The sequence below is a fragment of the Chionomys nivalis genome, chromosome 24, assembly GCF_950005125.1.
Source record: "Chionomys nivalis chromosome 24, mChiNiv1.1, whole genome shotgun sequence".
NCBI lineage: Eukaryota > Metazoa > Chordata > Mammalia > Rodentia > Cricetidae > Chionomys > Chionomys nivalis.
In genome coordinates this window covers 43399357-43420535 of record NC_080109.1, presented here as the reverse complement: position 1 = coordinate 43420535, position 21179 = coordinate 43399357, and the positions used below count along the sequence as shown (strand labels likewise).

At 42.6% G+C, this 21179-nt stretch overlaps 1 protein-coding gene across 5 annotated transcripts in view; it reads left to right on the top strand.

Moving 5' to 3' along the window:
• Pld1 (phospholipase D1) overlaps nucleotides 1-21179 on the top strand; it is a 208851-nt gene that overhangs the window by 164609 nt on the left and 23063 nt on the right. For all 5 annotated transcript variants that reach the window (XM_057756858.1, XM_057756859.1, XM_057756860.1 and 2 more), the window contains 3 exons: nucleotides 1055-1168; nucleotides 3433-3482; nucleotides 19357-19491. In XM_057756858.1, the coding sequence (XP_057612841.1) occupies nucleotides 1055-1168; nucleotides 3433-3482; nucleotides 19357-19491 (299 nt within the window). The remainder of the gene's footprint in view (nucleotides 1-1054; nucleotides 1169-3432; nucleotides 3483-19356; nucleotides 19492-21179) is intronic.

Here is a 21179-nt window from a genome sequence, read left to right as displayed (position 1 = left end):
TTGTATCTATCGTTATCCTTTGGAAGGTGGCCTAGAGATACTGCGCTATATATGCTGGGGATTTAAAAACGAAAACTGTCTGGGGCTGGCTCACCGGGAAAAGGAACTTGCCAACAAGCCTGGTGACCTTAGTTCAGTCTTGGAACCCATGTAAGGATGTAAGGAGAGAACCAGCTGCATGAAGTTGCCCTCTAATCTCCATACATTGGCTGTAGTGTATGTGTGGCCACGACCCATGCACACCATAAAAACAATTACATTTTTAAAAATAAAATAAGGGCCACGGGGGTGACCTAATCAGTAAAGGTGCTTGCTGCCTAGACTGATATTCTGAGTTTGAGCCCCTGGACTCACAAGTTGTTCTCACACACACACACACACACACACACGTAAATATTTTAAAAATTAAAATAAAAGTTAATACTAGTCACTTAGAATTCTTGAAGAATCCATGGTGGCTGGACCCTTAGGATTCCTAAACAATGATAAGGGCTCTGTTTGGGGAAATATACTGTATCCTGTGTGCTTGCTCCTGTGTGTCTTAGGAACCCCACAGTTGTAAATGGAATGCCTACAACTTGCCAAGCTATGGACTGAATCCCTATGGCTGTAATTTGTTTTATATATGCCTCTCTATCTTTATCTACACATATGGAAACATATATTTCAATAAAATAGGAACTGACTTAAAATTTCACACACACACACACACACATTGTTGATAGCATTTTTTCCCTAAACTTGTTGAAAGCCACTTGCTACACCCTCTTCCACAAGAACCGGCAAGATTTATTTTAAACTGTCTTCTGTCCTGCCAAGGGCCATGAGTATAGAAGAGAAAGCAGACACAATTCCCACTTTACTGCCAAACCGGGTTTATCGCTCAGCTTGACACTCCACAGTGATAGCTGGGATCCAAGAGCCATGAAGGCTGAGCACAGGAGGTGGTGTGGAATGATTTACATTGTCCAGAAAGCCCTGGGACCTGCTTGACTGGTGATGTAATTGATACTTGTTTTTCTTTCTGTGCATTTCTGTGCACGTGGTTTTGCAGGGAAGGCCAGAGATACCGGGTGTACATTGTGATACCGCTGCTGCCGGGATTCGAAGGGGACATTTCCACAGGCGGAGGGAACGCGCTACAGGCGATAATGCATTTCAACTACAGGTGTGCCCGGACTCCAACCCTCTGCTCCGATCTCTGCATCAGGCACGGGAGCCTGGGAGGGAGCTGCAGGATTTCTGCATAGTTGATCAGTATTTTACTTTCAAACCTTAGTCTTTACGAAGCGATAAAATTCAAATGTTACAGTCATACATGATGAAGTGTGCCCTCTCTCCTCCTGGTTCTCATTGTGTAGCCCCGGCCGCAAGGAACTTGCTATGCAAATAAATGACTGGCCTTGAGCTTCAGAGATACCCCCACCTCTGCCTCCTGAATGCCCAGCTAGTGCCTTCTTATATTAATTTTTAATGCATAATATTAATGGAAAATATCTTTATGCCACAATCCCTTTATTCTTTTCAGTAAGTAGGGAGAATTGAAACAAGAAATGTTTCGCAGCCTCCAGTCAGGCAGAGTGAAGATGAGAACTGGAAGATTTCTTTTTTAGTTTCACACTTTTCTTGTCTTCCTTTTTGGGGTGGGAGGGAAGAATGAGACTTTAATGAGACCGAAGAGAGAAGTCTCAGGGCCTTGGTCACACTTGGGTGGAGAGTTATGTGCCCCATACTTGGCATCAGGGAACCCCAGCTGATTCCGGTAACACGGTCTGAGGGCCCCAATGGGTGGGGTTGTGGTCGTGTTTGATATCAAGCCTCATATGGCCCAGGCTGGCTTTGAACTCGCTATAGCTGAGGATGGCTCTGAACGTCTGATCTTTCCATACCTCCCGAGTGCTGTGATTATAAGTGTGTGCCGCCATGCCTGTTGGCAGTGCTGGGGATGAACACAGGTCTTCCTGCGTGGGATAAAGGCATGCATCGCCATGCCCAGCAGTTGGTTTCTTTCTTTCACTGACTCCTCCAGCTTGTGTCTGTATATCTGCCAGGGTTTGAAGTAAGCATTGGTGCTGATGCTGGCATCCCAGGGCTAAATTCACCTGGTTACAGTGACCACCTTTCTTCTACATACTTGGACTTAGTACATAGCCAAAAATGTTTTTTGAGCATGTCGGTAACATGATGTTTAATTGCTTTCTATCTGCTTTCGTGGCAATTCAAATATTACTCTTGGAATTTTGTCAGTTGTATTTCCTATGACTGTTTTTGATTTTTGAACGTGGATGAAATGCACGTTTGGCTGTTGTTCAGCAAATGGAACCTTTTCTTATGCAAAAACATGTCTGTTTGCTGGTGTAGGCTTGGGCAATAGCAGTCTTCCCAGGCATAGATGTAGTTTAATTACATTCACACAGTAGGCAAATGGAACATAGAATTTCGGTTTTTTCCTTTTTAATACACGTTTTCATTAGCATCCAGCTCAAATATTCTCCATTTTTAAAGTTTTTATTAGCATATACTAATTACTAGAGTAATTAGTATAAACAAATGAATTTTCATTATAACATTTTCTTACATGCTTACGATTTTAACCATATTTGCTCTTTGGTCCCCTCTCAGGCCATCCCTTACCCTGTTCCCTAATCTTTCCCTCTCCCTCCCCCATCTCTCTCTCTCCCCCCCTCCCCTCTCCCCCTCCTCTCTCCAGTGAACTCCATTAGAGTTCTGTGCAGTAGGAGCCTACATGACAGGTAGTTTGTAGGATCTTGAGTGTCTTCCCACGGCTACACCACTGAAGAAAATGTCTCCCCGTCTCTGACTGTGATAGCTCCTGGGGAGGGACGGCCTCAAGGCTCCTGGCTTCCCCACTATTTAGAGGCATCCATATTTAACAGTCTTGAGGGGCAGAACTCATCAGCAGAGCTGGTTATTTAAGGCTTGGTTTTTCACAGTTATAGGTTTTTTTGGTTGACTTGATGGAAACAACCCAGTCTAAGGGTTTTTTTTTAAAATATTAATTTAGACTTTATAATAAATTTAGACTTTATAATAGTCTGCTTACTTCTTGATGTTCTGATAAGAGTCTGCCCTTTTCACCTCAGAACGTAGGATGATTTTATAAATGCTCTTATGAAGACTCCTAAATCTTTGCTGTCACAGATTTTTCTAAGGGAAAGTTCATTCACAGCCCATCTCTCTTTCTGAACTCTGATCTCAGTTTTATAGCTCTCCCATTGACTCTCACTGTGTCTTTTCAGTAACATTCCAAAAAAAAATATATCCTACTGCAGTTTTAACTTTTGAAAATGGGCACAGTGTTGTCTCAGGAAAGTACTTGTCCCATTTGCTTGGGTTAGGGTTACATCCCCAGGTATTGTTGTTAGACTTGGTTGCTGGACCCTCCGTAACTATACCTTTCCATGTTTTCAGAACCATGTGCAGAGGCGAGAACTCCATCCTCGGACAGTTAAAGCCAGAGCGTGAGTAGTGCTTTCTCCTCTTCTGAGATTGTTCCTACGAAGCATTAGGACATCACAGGATGAGATATGAGGTGGCAGGGTTATTAGCTGTTTTCCTTGTCACTGTGAGAAATATCTGACAGAGCAGCCTCAGGGAAGGCTCATGGCTTGAAGGTACAATCCGTGAAGGCAGGGATGGCAGGCTGCATCTGCGGGGGTGGTCACATTGAATTCACAGTCAGGAAGCATGACAGGATCAATGCTGGTGTGCCCTTTGTCCTTTTGGTCCAGTCTGGAAGTGCCTCTCATGGAACGATGTTGCTCACACTTAGAGTAGACCTTCCCGCTTTAATTAACTTAATCTAGAAAACTCCTCTCACTCATACCTCAGATTACCATCAAATTAACTGCCATGGCATCCCCGAATGTTCACGTGGTGTGCATACAGAGCACTGCTCTCGCAGTGAGCTTACAGAACACTGCTCATGTGGTGTGCTTACAGAGCACTGCTCTCACGGTGTGCATACAGAACACTGCTCACGCCCTGTGCATACAGAACACCGCTCACGTGGTGTGCCTACAGAGCATTGCTCACACGGTGTGCTTACACAACGCTGCTCATGTGGTGTGCATACAGAACACTGCTCTCGCGGTGTGCTTACGGAACACTGTTCACATGGTGTCCTTACAGAGCGCTGCTCACGCGGTGTGCTTACAGAACACTGCTCACGCGGTGTTCTTAGAGAACATTGGTCACACAGGCCTCTTCACAAAATACTCAGCTGAGGTAAACCACTCTCTCTTATTAAGTTGCCCAAACCAGTGTTACAATGGAAACACCTGTGCATGAGCTGATGGGTGCTAAACAGTGGAAACATGTCTGCAATTTTTATTATTTATTTTTAGAATTCCAGTGATAACTGAGGAGTGTCACAGGACTGTCTGCGTGTATTCTCAGCCTCTCCCTTACCACAACCCCGTGTAGGTCACCCCTGTCTTAAAGATGAGGAAAACAGGCATGAGGACGGCGGGCATTTGTCACATCTATTCACGCAAAAGCCATGGATTCTCATAGTACTTTCTTTTTAAAATGTAACCATTTATTTTACATCCAGACCATAACCTCCCACTGTCTCCCGCTTCCTCCTCACTCCCTCATCAACCCCACCCCTCCTGCCTGTTTGCTCAGAAAGGGACAGCCCCCATGGGCATCAGCACAGCATGGCATATCAAGCTGCCATAAGACCAGGCATCTCCCCTGCACTGAGTGTGGGCAAGGCAGTCCAGCCTGAGGAACAGGTTCCCAAGAGCCAGAGCATCGGGGACACCCCCTTTCCCATTGCCCGGAGTCCCACTATAGACCAAGCTACTACCTGTCCCATGCAGGCTCCCTGGTTGTTGGTTCAGAGTTCCCATGAGCCAGGCTAGTTGTTTCTGTGGGTTTTCCTCGAATGTCCCTATTCCTCTGGATCCTACAGTCTTTCTTCCCTCTCCTCAGTAGAACTCCCAAAGCTTGGCCCAGTGTTTGGCCTTGCTTGAGTCTCTGACTCTGCCTCCATCAGTCACTAGATGAAGGCTCTCTGATGACAACCTGGGTAGTCACCAATCCCATCACAGGGGATGGCGTGTTCAGACTATGCATCCCTTGCTGCCAGGAAAGTTAGCTGAGGCCATCCTTGTAGACTCACGGGAGTTTCCCTTGCATCGGGCTTCTTTACCTGCCTCATAAAACCCCTCTGCCCATCCCCAAGCCTGATCCCTCAAGTTCCCATCCCCACCCACCCCAATCCACCCAGGAGATCTCCTCGATTTCCCCTTCCCAGGGAGATCTGTGTGTCCCTGTTGGATTCTCCTTGTTACCTGCCTGTCTGGGTCTGTGGATTGTAGTGTGGTTATCCTTTACAGCTAATGTCCACTTATGAGTGAGTGCATACCTTGTTTGTCTTTTTGGGTCTGGGTTACCTTACTCAGGATGATTATTTTTTTCTAATTGCATCCATTTGCCTGAAAATTTCTTGATGTCATTGTTTTTAACATCTAAGTAATGCTCCATTGTATAAATGCATCACATTTTCTTTATCCTTTTTTTCAATTGAGGGGCATCTAGGTTGTGTCCAGGTTCTGGCTATTACAAATAAAATTGCTATGAACATAGTTGAACAAGTTTCCTTGTGGCATGATTGAGCAGCCTTCAAGTATATGCCCAAGAGTGATATAGCCCGGTCTTGAGGTAGATTGATTGCCATTTTTCTGAGAAGCTGATATACGATTTCCAAGTTTACATTCCCACAATCAGTGGAGGAGTGTTCCCCTTGCTCTACATCCTCCCCAGCATAAGTTGTCATTTGTGTTTTGATCTTAGCCATTCTGACAGGTTAAAGATGGAATCTCAGAGTCGTTTTGATTTGCGTTCCCTGATGGCCAAGGATGCTGAACATTTCTTTAAGGGTTTTTCTGCAATTTGAGATTGTTCTGTTGAGAGGTCTGTACCCTAATTTTTTAATTGAATTACTTTTGCTGTCTAGTTTAGTTTCTTGAGTTCTTTATATCTTTTGGAGATTAACCCTCTGTCAAATGTGGGGTTGGTGAAGATCTTTTTCCATTCTGTAGGCTGCCATTTTGTCCTACTGACAGAGTTCTTTGTCTTTCAGAAGCATTTCAGTTACATGAGGTGCCATTTGTTAATTGTCAACCTTAGTGTCTGTGCTACTGGTGTTTTGTTCAGGAAGTTGTCTCCTGTGCCAATATGTTCAAAGCTGTTCCCCACTTTCTTTTCTATCAGGTTCAGTGTGACAGAATTTATGTTGAGGTTTTTGATCTGCTTGGACTTAAGTTTTCTGCAAGGTGATAGATGTGGATCTATTTGCATTCTTCTACATGCTGATATCCCGTTATGCCGGCACCATTTGTTGAAGATGCTTTCTTTTTACCATTGTATAATTTTGGCTTCTTTATCAAAATCAAGTGTCCATAGGTGTGTGGACTTATGTTTGGGTCTTCAATTTGATTCCATTGATCAATGTGTCTGTTTTTATGATAATACCATGCTGTTTTTATTACTATAGCTCTGTAGTAGAGCTTGAAGCCAGGGATAGTGATACCTTCAGAATTTCTTTTATTATACAGAATCGTTTTGGGTATACTGAGGTTTTTGTTTTTCCATATGTAATTGAGTATTGTTCTTTCAAGATCTGTAAAGAATTGTGTTGGAATTTTGATGGGAATTGTGTTTGAAACTGTAGATGGATTTTGGTAAGATAGCTATTTATACTATGTTAATCCTAATGACCCACGAGCTCATAGTTCTTTCTTACAACCTATACCATGACCATGTTCTATAATGTATAAGACAGCTATGGATGAAGAAGAAAACAAACCAAGGTATCAGCTTTCACTGTTGCAGTTCTTTCTAGAAGTACATTCTTAAGTAGAGGAGAGAAAAAGAAAAAAGAGTGAGAGAAAAATGTTTGCTCATCATATATAATAGGGACTATCTAGCCTATGCAAAAAAATTCTTATAACTCAGTAATGAGCAAAATTAGCTCATTTTAAAAACAGACATTTTAAATAGACATTAGATTTCAAAGAAGATACAGAGATGACTAATAAATACATGAAATAGACTCAAAATCATTAGCCATTGCAGAAAACCACAATAAGATACAACTTCACACACTCTAAGGTGGCTAAAATAGTGATCAGGTATTGGCAAGGATGTACAAATAATGGAACCCAAACCCTTACGCATTGCTATTGGGAATGCAATTGGTACAGTGTCCTTTGAAAGCAGGTCGGTAGTTCCTCAGAGCTTAGACAGAGTTTAATATGTGCCAGAAATTCTCTTTATAGAAAATGCATCTATGCAAAATTTGCACATGAGTGCTCATAGTTGAAATAGGCAAAGAGGGCAAACCATACAATGTTCAATAGCTGATCAAATGTATAAATTGCATGAGCATGTGTGTGCACACACAAAGGCCAGAAAAACACATTGGGTCTCCTGTTCCGTCATTCTCTGTCCATCATAATAATGGGTAGTGTTGATAAACAATAAGAAGGAATTAAATAAATGGACAGACCATGTAAGTACTGGGCTAACTGAAAGAAGCCAGGCAAAAGAGGTCATGCACTGTATGGTTCCACTTTGTATGAAATGCCTTCAGTAGGCAAATCCGTATCAATAGAAAGTTCTATAGTGGAAGTTCTATAGTGGTTGCTAAGGTCTGGGAGTAGGTATGATCACATACCAATTAGATGGACATTAGGGGTATAAAAATACCTTAAAATTAAGTATTGGTGATGGTTATACAACTTTGTAAATATACGTTTTGTTTTGTTTTTTGAGACTCGGTTTCTCTGTGTAGCTTTGGTGCCTGTCCTGGAACTCATTCTGTAGCCCAGGCTGGCCTCAAACTCCGCCTGTCTCTGCCTCCCAAGTGCTGGGATAAAAGACATGTGTCAATACCACCGGCTGTGAATGTACTTTTTAAAAAATCTACTGAACTGGACCTGGGAATGCAGCTCAGTTGGCACAGGATGTGACTGGCATGTTTAAGGCCCTAGGTTCGATCCCAGAACCACATAAACCAAGTAAAGTTGTACACAGCTGTAATCTGAGCATTCAGAAAATAGAGGGAGGGTCTGAAGCTCAAGGTCATCCTTAGACATACAGCATGTTCAAGGACAATTTGGGATGCAGGCAAGATGAATCTCATAAAAAAAAAAATCTGCCTAAAACAAAAAAATCTGTGAGGTGTGGCAGTGCACACCTCTGATCCCAGAACTTGGGAGTTGGAAATAGCCTGGTACATAGTGAAACCCTGTCTCAAACAAATAAACAAAACCACACACACACACACAACCACCTATTGAACTGTATACGTGCTGAGCAAGCACCCGGTCACTGAACCCACAATCCCAGGCATGTAGTGTGCAATTAAAAAGGGAAATTTTATGCCATGGAAATAGCTATAGATTTTTATGACCTTTTCGGGGCCGGGGGGGGGGGGGTTGATAGCCTTGAAAGCTATGGGTGTAGCGGATGTGGTGATGTACACTTTAAACCCAGCACTTGGGAGGCAGAGGGAAGCAGGCAGATCTCTGTAAGTTCAAAGCCAGTTTGGTCCAGGAGAGCCAGAGCTATGTAGTGAGACTCTATCACCCCCAAATAAATAGACAGATAAATAAACAAATGGGTTTAACGTTCCCCATAGCAGCTGTTCTCAGCCGTTCTAATGCTGTGACCCTTTAATATAGTTCTTCATGTGGTGACCCCAGCCACAACATCATTTTTGTTGTCACTTTGTGACTGTAATTTTGCCACTATTATGAACTGTAATGTGAATATGATATGCAGGCTATGTGCTATGCAACCCCCAAAGGGGTCGTGGCCCACAGGTTGAGAACCGCCGTCCTACAGGTGCTTTACAGGCACACATGTTTCTGTCAGTGCTGTGTATTTAGGAAGTTTTCGCTGGCGGTCTGTTCAGACCTAGTTACGAACATCACCTAATTGTACCCAGGAGAGAGCAGATGTCCCAGAGTGTCACCTTGATCTCTATGGGTTGACAAATCAGTCTATAAAAGACATATTGATAAAAGAGTAAGAAAGGATTCCTGCACTGTCTGACGGGGGTTTGGAAGGTGACGGTGAGGTTAAAGGCGAGTCAGGAATCAAAGCAAGCTCATTCTTTCCTTTCTCAGCTGTGAAAATGTCCTGAGCTTAATATAAAGCACTTTCTTTGGCTCAGACCTTTTTTTTTTTTTTTTTGCCTTTGCCTTTGCCATTCAGAGGAAATAGATTGGATTTTAACGCAAGAAACAATTTCAATGGCAAGCCCGCTTGGGGGAAAATTTCTAAGCACCCTGGGAACAAGTCAAAATAAGGTCTCTCTGTGGGGGAATGTTCATATTCTGAACAGGGCGAGGAAAGATTAATTACAAAGTGACCTTTTCTGAAGCTAAGGGTCACGTTGTTGGGTTTGGTCTTGTTAGTGCTGGTGGTTTTAGAGCCCCAGTGGCCTGCTCTCTGATTGGGTGGAGGACGGCAGTGCCCAGAGGCAAGAGCTCAGTTATTCTGACTAACAAACAGGCTGTGAGGAAGTGAAATTCCCTGAAAATAATTCCAGTTCCAGCCAGTCTCTAAGCCTATATTCTGGAAACCTAGGGTCCAGTTTAAGGCCTTTCCTTATCATTTTTATAATTTTCCTGCATTATAACCTTTTAGGGCCAAATAAACTAGTGACCAGGGGTATTCGAGCAGGATTATACATACACAGATACCCTAAACTCCACTTTTAAGTAATAAGCCTGTGATACTTCTTGGTGGTTTGTTGTTTTTGTTTTCATTGTTGTTTTACCAAAATTGCCTTGTAAACGTGTGGCAGGCTTGTGGAGCCCACTTCCTTCCCCCGACAGCAGTGTCAACCACGGTCCTGGAAGGTTGTCTCCTGAGCCTCGTATCCCAAAACACATCAGCCAGGAACCCCCAGGACTTGTCTTTCCCTTTTTTCAAGATGGTGTTTTCTGTGTTGTTCCCACTGTGGCTTGGGGACATCACATTAGCACTTGTTTCCTGTGAAGTCAGTTTTCCTCACAGAATAAAATACCAGTTTGTTTTTGCTTGTCTTTCTTCACAGGAGCACAAGAGGTGCGAGGCAGGGTTCATTTCTGTCATAGGTGCGCACTGGTTGTATCCGATAGGTCACACCGAGATTATCCGTTACCCTAGCTGTAGTATGCCCACACCACCTAGCAAGAGCTTTTTCTCTTGCCTTGTTCCTCTATCCTCCCCCTCACCCCACACCCCCCACACCCTCTCCCTTTCTTTTTTCTTTCCTTTTTGCCCTTCTCCTTTTCCTCCTTCTTCCTTTTCTCTGCCTTCTCCCTTCTCCTCCTTCCATCTTCCTTCTTCTTCCTCCTCTCTTCCTTTGGAATCTGTACTGTGAGCTTTCTCTTCAGGGCCATTTTTCACGTTCTGAGCTGCACTGTTGGAGTGAGGCGGAGGAGAAGGTGGTGTGCACTGTGGGTTGGGCATCCCTGATTGACAAGCGCTTGGACGATAGGCCCTAGGCCTGCTGTGGAATGGTGCATACCTGAGCCTCAGACAGCATTGCACATCTTAGAATCCAAGCTGCTGGCAAGTAGTTAATATAACCCATCTATTAAAAACAATGTTGAACTGCTTCAGATTCTTAAGTAGAACGTATTCATTGCATTATTACTGGTAGATGACACTGGTAGATGACACATCTCACATGGAGAAGTCAGAGGACAACGTTCAGGAGTCAGTTCTCACCTTTCCATGGGTCCCAGGGATTAAATGCAGGTTTGTGAGGCAATAGCCTTTATCCACAGTGACATCACTCTGAACCATGGTAGGACAATTTCTGGGGCTCTATCTGTCCTTTCATCCTGTGTTTCTATATGCTGACATTTTAGCTCTTCCCCTCTCTTCCAATCTCTTCCCATCTCTTCCTTTCCCATTGCACCCCACTGTCCTCCTTTTACCTTCCCCAGGACCTTAAACCCCCCCACAAACCATCCTCCACGGAACCACACGTGCGGCTCTGTAACGTACCTCTAAGTCCTATGAAATAGGTGTAGACTGTGTACACTGAGAACTTCTGTTTAACAAAGCTTGGGGACGTTTAATAGGAAAATCCCTGTTTAAAAATATATGCTTTGGCAAAGGCTTTTCTCTATGGGTCCGCTGAAAATCTGCTTTGTATCTTAAAATGTTATACTCTGGGTCACAAGCCCACTCTAGACGATAGAGAGAAATCCAAAGCTCAGGCACCATGGCCTTGAGTAATGATGATGACTCAAGCCGTGCAGCACAGCGCTTATGATGCACAACACAATGGTGACGCATAGCACAGTGATGGTGATGGGCAGGACAGTGATGGTGATGCACAGTGCAGTGTCTTAATTTGCATTTCCCTGATAGCTAAGGAAGTTGAGCATGACCTTAAGTGTTTTTTGGCCATTTGAAATTCTTCCGTTGAGAATTCTCTGTTCAGCTCAGTGCCCCATTTTATAATTGGGTTGATTAGTCTTTTACGGTCTAATTTCTTGAGTTCTTTATATATTTTGGAGATCAGACCTTTGTCAGTTGCAGGGTTGGTGAAGATCTTCTCCCAGTCAGTGGGTTCCCTTTTTGTCTTAGTGACAGTGTCCTTTGCTTTACAGAAGCTTCTCAGTCTCAGGAGGTCCCATTTATTCAATGATGCCTTTAATGTCTGTGCTGCTGGGGTTATACATAGGAAGCAATCTCCTGTGCCCATGTGTTGTAGAGTACTTCCCACTTTCTCTTCTATCAGGTTCAGTGTGTTCGGACTGATATTGAGGTCTTTAATCCATTTGGACTTGAGTTTTGTGCATGGTGATAGATATGGATCTATTTTCATTCTTCTACAGATTGACATCCAGTTTTGCCAGCACAGTTTGTTGAAGATGCTCTCTTTTTTCCATTGTATACTTTTATCTCCTTTGTCGAAAATCAGGTGTTCATAGGTTTGTGGGTTAAAGTCAGGGTCTTCTATTCGATTCCATTGGTCGACTTCTCTGTTTTTATGCCAGTACCAAGCTGTTTTCAATACTGTAGCTCTGTAATAGAGTTTGAAGTCAGGGATGGTAATGCCTCCAAACAGTCCTTTATTGTATAAGATTGTTTTGGCTATCCTGGGTTTTTTGTTTCTCCATATAAAGTTGATTATTGTCTTTTCCAGATCTGTGAAGAATTTTGATGGGATTTTGATGGGGATTGCATTGAATCTATAGATTGCTTTTGGTGGAATTGCCATTTTTACTATGTTGATCCTCCCAATCCAAGAGCAAGGGAGATCCTTCCATTTTCTGGTATCCTCTTCAATTTCTTTCTTCAAAGACTTAAAGTTCTTGTCAAATAGATCTTTCACTTCCTTGGTCAGAGTTACCCCAAGATATTTTATGTTATTTGTGGCTATCGTGAAAGGTGATGCTTCTCTGATTTCCCTCTCTGCTTCCTTATCCTTAGTGTATAGGAAGGCAACTGATTTTTTGGAGTTGATCTTGTATCCTGCCACATTACTAAAGGTATTTATCAGCTGTAGGAGTTCTTTGGTAGAATTTTTGGGGTCCCTTATGTATACTATCATATCATCAGCAAATAACGAAAGCTTAACTTCTTCCTTTCCAATACAAATCCCCTTGATCCCCTTATGTTGTCTTATTGCTATTGCTAGAACTTCCAGCACTATATTGAAGAGATATGGAGAGAGTGGACAGCCTTGTCGTGTTCCTGATCTTAGTAGGATGGCTTTGAGTTTTTCTCCATTTAATTTAATGTTAGCTGTTGGCTTGCTGTAAATAGCTTTTATTATATTTAGGTATGACCCTTGTATCCCTAATCTCTCCAAGACCTTCATCATAAAGGGGTGTTGAATTTTGTCAAATGCTTTTTCTGCATCTAATGAAATGATCATATGGTTTTTTTCTTTCAGTTTATTTATATGGTTGATTACATTGATAGATTTGCGTATGTTGAACCAGCCCTGCATCTCTGGGATGAAGCCTACTTGATCATAATGGATAATTTTTCTAATGTGTTCTTGGATTCGGTTTGCCAGTATTTTATTGAGAAGTTTTGCGTTGATGTTCATGAGTGAGATAGGCCTGTAATTCTCTTTCTTGGTTAGGTCTTTGTGTGGTTTTGGTATCAGGGTAACTGTAGCTTCATAAAAGGAATTAGGCAATGATTCTTCTGTTTCTATATTGTGAAATATGTTAAGGAGTATAGGTATTAGGTCTTCTTGGAAGTTCTGGTAGAATTCTACATTGAAGCCATCTGGTCCTGGGCTTTTTTTGGAAGGGAGATTTTTTTTTTTATTCTTTTTTAATTAAAATTTCCACCTGCTCCCCGTTTCCCATTTCCCTCCCCTCCTCCCAAATAATGCCCCCTCCCCCGACTTCCCTCCCCCTTCCCTCACTCCTCTTCTCCTCCCCCCACACCATTCCCCCTCCCTCTCGATACTGAAGAGCAGTCCAAATTCTCTGCCCTGCGGGAAGACGAAGGTCTTCTATCTACTTCCAGGAAGGTGAGCGTCTAAACAGGCTAAGCTCCCACAAAGCCGGTTCATGTATTAGGATCGAAACCTAGTGCCATTGTCCTTGGCTTCTCATCTGCCTTCATTGTCCGCCATGCTCAGAGAGTCCAGAATCAACCCATGCTTATTCAGTCCCAGACCAGCTGGCCTTGGTGGGCTCCCAATAAATCAGTTCCACTGTCACAGTGGGTGGGTGCATCCCTCGTGGTCCTGATTTTTTGCTCATGTTCGGAAGGGAGATTTTTTATAACAATTTCTAATTCTTCGCGACTAACAGGTCTATTTAGATCGTTCACCTGTTCTTGGTTTAGCTTTGGTATATGGTACTTATCTAAAAAAATGTCCATTTCGTTTGCATTTTCCATTTTTGTGGCATACAGGCTTTTGTAGTAAGATCTAATGATTCCCTGAATTTCCTCTGTGTTTGTGGTTATATCCCCATTTTCATTTCTGATCTTATTTATTTGCGTGTTCTCTCTCTGTCGTTTAATTAGTTTGGATAGGGGTTTGTCGATCTTGTTGATTTTCTCCAAGAACCAACTTTTTGTTTGATTGATTCTTTGGATTGTTTTCTGTGTTTCTATTTTCTTGATTTCAGCCCTCAGTTTGATTATTTCCAGTCTTCTACTCCTCCTGGGCACGTCTGCTTCTTTTTTTTCTAGAGTTTCAGGTGTGCTGTTAAGTCCCCAATGTATGCTTTCTCCGTTTTCTTTAAGTGGGCACTTAGTGCTATGAACTTTCCTCTTAGCACTGCTTTCATTGTGTCCCATAGGTTTGAGTATGTTGTCTCTTTATTTTCATTAAATTCAAGGAAGACTTTAATTTCTTTCTTTTTTTTTATTCTTTTTTAATTAAAATTTCCAACTGCTCCCCGTTTCCCATTTCCCTCCCCCTCCTCCCACATATTGCCCCCTCCCCCCACTCCCCTCCCACTATCCCCACTCCTCTTCTCCTCCCCCCAGTCCACTCCCCCTCCCTCTCGATACTGAAGAGCAGTCCAAATTCCCTGCTCTACAGGAAGACCAAGGTCCTCCCACTTCTATCTAGGTCCAGGAAGGTGAGCATCCAAACAGGCTACGCTCCCACAAAGCCAGTTCAGGTATTAGGATCGAAACCTAGTGCCATTGTCCTTGGCTTCTCATCAGCCTTCATTGTCCGCCTTGTTCAGAGAGTCCAGTTTCAACCCATGCTTATTCAGTCCCAGTCCAGCTGGCCTTGGAGAGCTCCCAATAGATCAGTTCCACTGTCACAGTGGGTGGGTGCACGCCTCGTGGTCCTGATTTCCTTGCTCATGTTCTCCCTCCTTCTGCTCCTCATTTGGACCTTAAGAGCTCAGACGGTTGCTCCAAATTGGGTCTCTGTCTCTCTCTCGATCCATCGCCAGATGAAAGTTCCCGTGCCATTTTCCTTGGCCTCTCGTCAGCTCTCATTGTCCGCCACATTCAGAGAGTCCGGTTTTATCCCATGTTTTTTTCAGTAGCAGTCCAGCTGGCCTTGGTGAGCTCCCAATAGATCGGCCCCCCTGTCTCAGTGGTTGGGTGCACCCCTCATGGTCCTGACTTCCTTGTTCATGTTCTCTCTCCTTCTGCTCCTCATTATAACCTTGGGAGCTCAGTCCGGTGCTCCAGTGTGGGTCTCTGTCTCTATCTCCATCCATCGCTAGATGAAGGTTCTATGGCGATATGCAAGATATTCATCAGTATGATTATAGGATAGGTTCATTTCAGGTTCCCTATCCTCAGGTGCCCCAATGAACTAACTGGGGACATTGCCCTGGGCATCTGGTAGCCATTCCAGGTTCAAGTCTCTTGCCAACCCTTAGGTGGTTCCCTTAACTAAGGTATGAGTTTCCCTGCTCCCCAATCCAACCTTCCTTTAACCCCAATCACCCCGATTCCCCCAGTTCCCCTCATCCTCTCCTTCACACTTTTCTCTCCCCATCACCCCTCATCCCCATCCCACCCCACCCCCCAAGATTCCAATTTTTTGCCCATCAATCTTGTCTATTTCCCATAGCTGGGAGGATATCTATATGTTTTTCCTTGGGTTTACTTTCTTTATTTCTTCCTTGACCCAGGTGTGGTTCAGTAGTTGACTGTTCAGTTTCCATGAGTTTGTTGGCTTTCTGGGGGTAGTATTGTTGTTGCCTTCTAACTTTAATCTGTGGTGATCTGATAAGACACAGGTGGACACTGATATTTTTTTGTATCTGTGGAGGTTTCCTTTGTTTCCGAGTATGTGGTCAATTTTCGAGAACGTTCCATGAGCTGCAGAGAAGAAGGTGCATTCTTTCCTATTTGGGTGGAGTGTTCTATAGATGTCTGTTAAGTTCATTTGCTTCATTACCTCCAACAATTCTCTTAATTCTCTATTAGGTTTCTGTCTGATTGACCTGTCCCTTGGTGAGAGAGGTGTATTGAAGTCTCCTACTACTAGTGTGTGTGGTTTAATGTCTGCCTTAAGTTCTAGTAATATTTCTTTTACATACGTGGGTGCTTTTATATTAGGAGCGCAGATATTCAGGATTGAGACTTCATCCTGATGAATTGTTCCTGTTATGAGTATAAAGTGTCCATCTCGATCTCTTCTGATTGATTTTAGTTTGAAGTCCGTTTTGTTAGAAATTAGTATGGCCACACCTGCTTTTTTTTTTAGGACCATTTGCTTGAAAAACCTTTTCCCAACCCTTTACTCTAAGTAGATGCCTGTCTTTGTGGTTGAGATGTGTTTCTTGCAAACAGCAGACTGTTAGATCCTGTTTTCGTATCCAATCTCTTAGCCTGTGCCTTTTTATTGGTGAATTGAGACCATTAATATTAAGTGATATTAATGACCAGTGGTTGTTTGCTCCAGTTATTCTTATTGTTTTTGGTAGTAGAGTTTGTGTGTCTCCCTTCTTTGAGTTGTGCTAGTGAAGGGTTGCTAGATTTCTGAGTCATTGTAGGCAGTGTTAGCAATGTTGGATTCCTTGGGTTGTGATTTTCCTTCTATTACTTTCTGCAGGGCTGGATTTTGGGTACGTATTGTTTAAATTTGTTCTTATCCTGGAATGTCTTGTTTTCTCCATTGATAGTGAATGATAGCTTGGCTGGGTATAGTAGTTTGGGTTTGCATCCATGGTCTCTTAGTTTCTGCAGTACCTCTATCCAAGACCTTCTGGCTTTCATGGTTTCCATAGAGAAGTCAGGTGTAAGTCTGATCGGTTTACCTTTATAAGTTACTTGGCCTTTTTCCTTTGCAGCTCTTAATATTCTTTCTTTAATCTGTATATTTTGTGTTTTGATTATTATATGGCGAGGGGATGTTTTTCTTTGGTCCAGTCTGTTTGGTGTTCTGTATGCTTCTTGAATATTCAAAGGAATTTCCTTCTTTAGGTTGGGAAAGTTTTCTTCCATAATTTTGTTAAAAATATTTTCTGTGCCTTTGAGTTGTGACTCTTCTCCTTCTTGTATCCCTATTATTCTTAGGTTTGGTCTTTTTATTGTGTCCCATAATTCCTGAATGTTTTGTGATGAGAATTTGTTGACTTTGCTGTTTTCTTTGATCAGTGCATTTATTTTCTCTATGGTGTCCTCAGAATCTGAGATTCTTTCTTCTATCTCTTGTATTCTATTGATTATGCTTGATTCTGTAGTCTCTGCTCATTGACCTAGATTTTCCATATCCAGCTGGTCCTCAGTTTGTGTTTTCTTCCTTGCTTCCATTTCAGTTTTCAATTCTTGAACTGTTTCCATTACTTGTTTGATCGTTTTTCCCAGGGTATCATTCACATATTTACTCATTTCTTCAAACTTTTTGTTATACTTCTCATCCATTTCCATAAGGGCATTTTTTGCATGTTGTTTAAGGGACTCTGTTGCTTTCCATGTTTTTGATTTTTGTGTTAGGCCTTGTTCATAGCTGTCCTAGGGCTCATGTAACCTGCTGGCTGCAGGTTAAACACACCTGGGACATAAACATTGTTCTAATGTAACATTAACATGTGGGGTGTGAAATTTGTGAGTGCTAAATGATTCTAGACCTTACAGAAAGGTCTTTTACATGTGAAGCACCAATATACCAACACAGCCCCTTTTGTCAGCCAGGGCTCTGAGATCATTGTGCACATTTGAGGTGATCTCTCAGGGAAGAACTCCCTGTGTTCTTAGGAATGAATTTCCTCCCAAGATACCTGCACTTAATAGAGCATCCATGACAAAATAGACAAACTAAGTAACAATTGGGAAGCTCAGCAAGTGAAAAGTTACTCCTGGGTCTGTTACTATATTTCCTCCTCGAATGTTTCTTCTGTTTGAAATCAAGACAGCTTGGCCCCTCTCTCTTTGTTCTGAGTCTAACTGTGAGGGAGGGGACATGAAACCTTGTGGCGAACACTCAGATGGTGGTATTGACTATAGTTTGGTGTGGAATGCAGGATGCAGTCCCTGTCTCACGGCAAGGCGAGTGAGCAGTTATTTTATAGAACAAGCCTGATTCCCGTCGCTCTAAGCAAGGATCTCCCCGTGTCGAACATGATAGAGTTTATTTCCTTTTCCTAATGTTGGCTTTCTGGAAGGGAGAGTTTTGACAATTGCACACATGTATGTAATGTGTTTTCACCTTTCGTTGCCCTCGCTCATATCCTCCTCCCCCACCAATCCCATTCCTGCTTTCATATTAGAATTTTAGTGACTCACTGAAATTAATTAGCATTGCTGGCAGGAGCATGGGCAACTATGCAGTGGCTACACCACTGACGAAAATGGCTTCTCTTTCTCCAGCAACCAGTAAGTGCCAGTAGCTTTTCAGGGAGGACAGAGCTCTCATGAAACCTTCCCCCACCTATAACGGAATGTTGATGGGGCCCCTTCCTGTCCAGGTAGCTACAGTTGCTGTGAGTAGCCAGGCCATGAAGACAACAGCTCCCAGCCCTCCTCCCCATCCTGGGGGAGGGTTATGTAACTGACAACATTTCTATGCCCTCAGCCAAGTTAACTGCCATTCAATGCTGACTATGCTACATTCAGTGATCTTGACATGCCCTTGTGCTCCGGCTTAAACTGCCAACAGGTGTCATCTTAGACAGTGCAGCTGTGACACCGCGCTCTTGTTTTGTTTTTTCTGCCTCCACTCATCATTAACTCACCAAATCATGAAATGGCTCAGATCGGAGTCCATTTCTAGATTGCCTCAGCCAAAGACAAAAGACACTGCAGTATAATTTTCTTTAATGTAGTTACTGCCCTAGTCAGCTTTGGTGACACAGTCTAAAGTCATCTAAGAAAGGAATCTCAACTGAGGAGTTGCTCACCTCATGGTGACCTGTGGACGGATCTATGAGGGGCCTTTACTGTAACTGATGTAGTGAGCCCAGTCCACTGTAGACTGCACCAACCCTGGGTGGTGGTTCTGGGATAGATAGGAAAAGAGCTAAGCCTGAGCCAGGAAACAAGTCAGGGAGCGAGCTAGCAAGCATCGTTCCTCTGGTCGCTGCTTAAGCGCCCGCTTTGAGTACCTGCCCCGACCTCCCTCAGGGATGGACTGTGACCTGGAAGGATAAGTCACATAAACCATCTCCTCCCCTCAGTGGCTTCTGGGTGTTGTGTCACAGACACATCATAAAACTAGGACACTCATTCAGTTATCAATATTAATTCCTTCCATCATAAAAATGTCCTGGTTAAATTTTGCCAAAGAAATTATATATTGTGTATATACACTCTAAATAACCTGATTAAAGTGGTAGATTATTTAGTCTTTAGAGTTCAGCATTGGTGTGCCTTTGTTGGACATGGTCGTGTTGATTTTCGCATTTTCTTTCTGATTTGCAGTTGGCAATCAGTGGATAAATTACATATCGTTTTGTGGCCTGAGAACACACGCAGAACTGGAGGGGAACCTGGTCACCGAGCTCATCTATGTCCACAGCAAGCTGCTAATTGCTGATGACAACACGGTTATTATTGGTAAGTGTGTGGGCTGTGCTGTGCTTCTTGTCAACTGTCCCTGCTTTCCCATGCTTCCTTGGCTGTTGAGATTTGACATATAACCATATAACACCCAAACTGTTTCAGAGACACTCCTTTTCTTTTGCATCCTTGCTGACCTGTGTTTTGTTGCTTTTGATTTTTACTCTATACAGAACTAGAGATCTAGAGCAATGGTGGGGACTTTGTGCATGTCACAGTATTTAAAGCAGGGCTGAGGCCACACAACCATTCATCTGCCTGAGCTCATGGATCCTTTTAAAAATGTTTACTTTTTGTTTGGTTGATTGATGTTGTGTATGCTAGGCATTTTTGTGTGGAAGTAAAAGGCCAGCTTAAATGAGTTTCCACCAAGAGGGTCCTGGGGATCGAACTCCAATCTGTAGTCTTGGCAGCAAGTGCTGAGCCATGGCACTAGCCTTCATTTTATTAATTCATTATTACTCCCTTATTTTTATTTGAGTCCAAGAACCTAGATTTCTGGAATTGGGAGGAGAGGAAATCAGCAAGGAAAGTATTTCAAACATGATGTGTGTGGTCTGTGTTTATCATCTGACCTTCCCATCAATCACTAATCAAGAAAACGCACTACGACCAGATTTTATGGGGTCGTTTTCTCAACTGAGATCCCTCCTTTCAGATGACTCTAGCTTGTGTCATGGTGACATAAAACTAGTCAGCTTATAATCGCTCTGAAAACTGAGTGGTCAGGGTGTGTGTGTGCATGTCTCTCTGTGTGTGAACTTTACCAGTAGAGATGGCACATGGCACTGCTGGGAACTCGGCTCATCTGTTTTAAACAAAACGTTGTTCTCAGCTGTATTAAGATAATTCCCTAGTCTTCAAGAAGCTAAATGCCATGACACTTTTTTGACAGTTACATGCCCTTTTCATCTCTATCCTCACTGAGGAAAAAAAAAGTCTCATAACTAGCAGTAATGAGATGCCTTATCTGGAATATTCTTTGGGAAAAGGGTAATTCTGGAGCAAGAAAATATACACATATCAATGTACAAAATAGCTTGAATACACACACACACACACACAGACATAGGGATAAAGACTAGAGAAATTGATTCTTTTAATATTTGTGCAGAACAGTTTTTTAAGAAAGCATCCTATCCCAATGTCCTTTACTCAAAAGCAATGGTTCTCAACCTGTGGATTTACAACTCTCTTACCGGAGTCATTTAAGACAATCAGAACACACAGATATTTACATTATGATTTATAACAGCAAAATTACAATTGTGAAGTAGCAATGAAAATAATTTTATGGTCGAGGGGAGGGGTCACCACAGCATGAGGGATTAAAGGGTCACAGCACTAGTACGATTCTGAGAACCCCAGCAATTGATCTCAACTTGTGGGTCACAACCCCCAGAGATGAGCAGCCTTTTCATTGGTGTCACTAAGACGATAAGAAAACACAAATGTTTATATTATGATTCATAACAGTAGAAAAATTACAATTGTGAAGTAGCAACAAAAATAATTTTATGGTTAAGAGTAGGAGTCATCACAGTATGGGGACACAGCACTAGGAAGCTTGAGAACCATTGCTCTATAGAGACTTATTACACTGAACAAAACATGACTCCGAATATATCAAAAACCTCAACATAAAACCAGATAAATGGATGGAGATTAAAAAAAAAAATCATCCT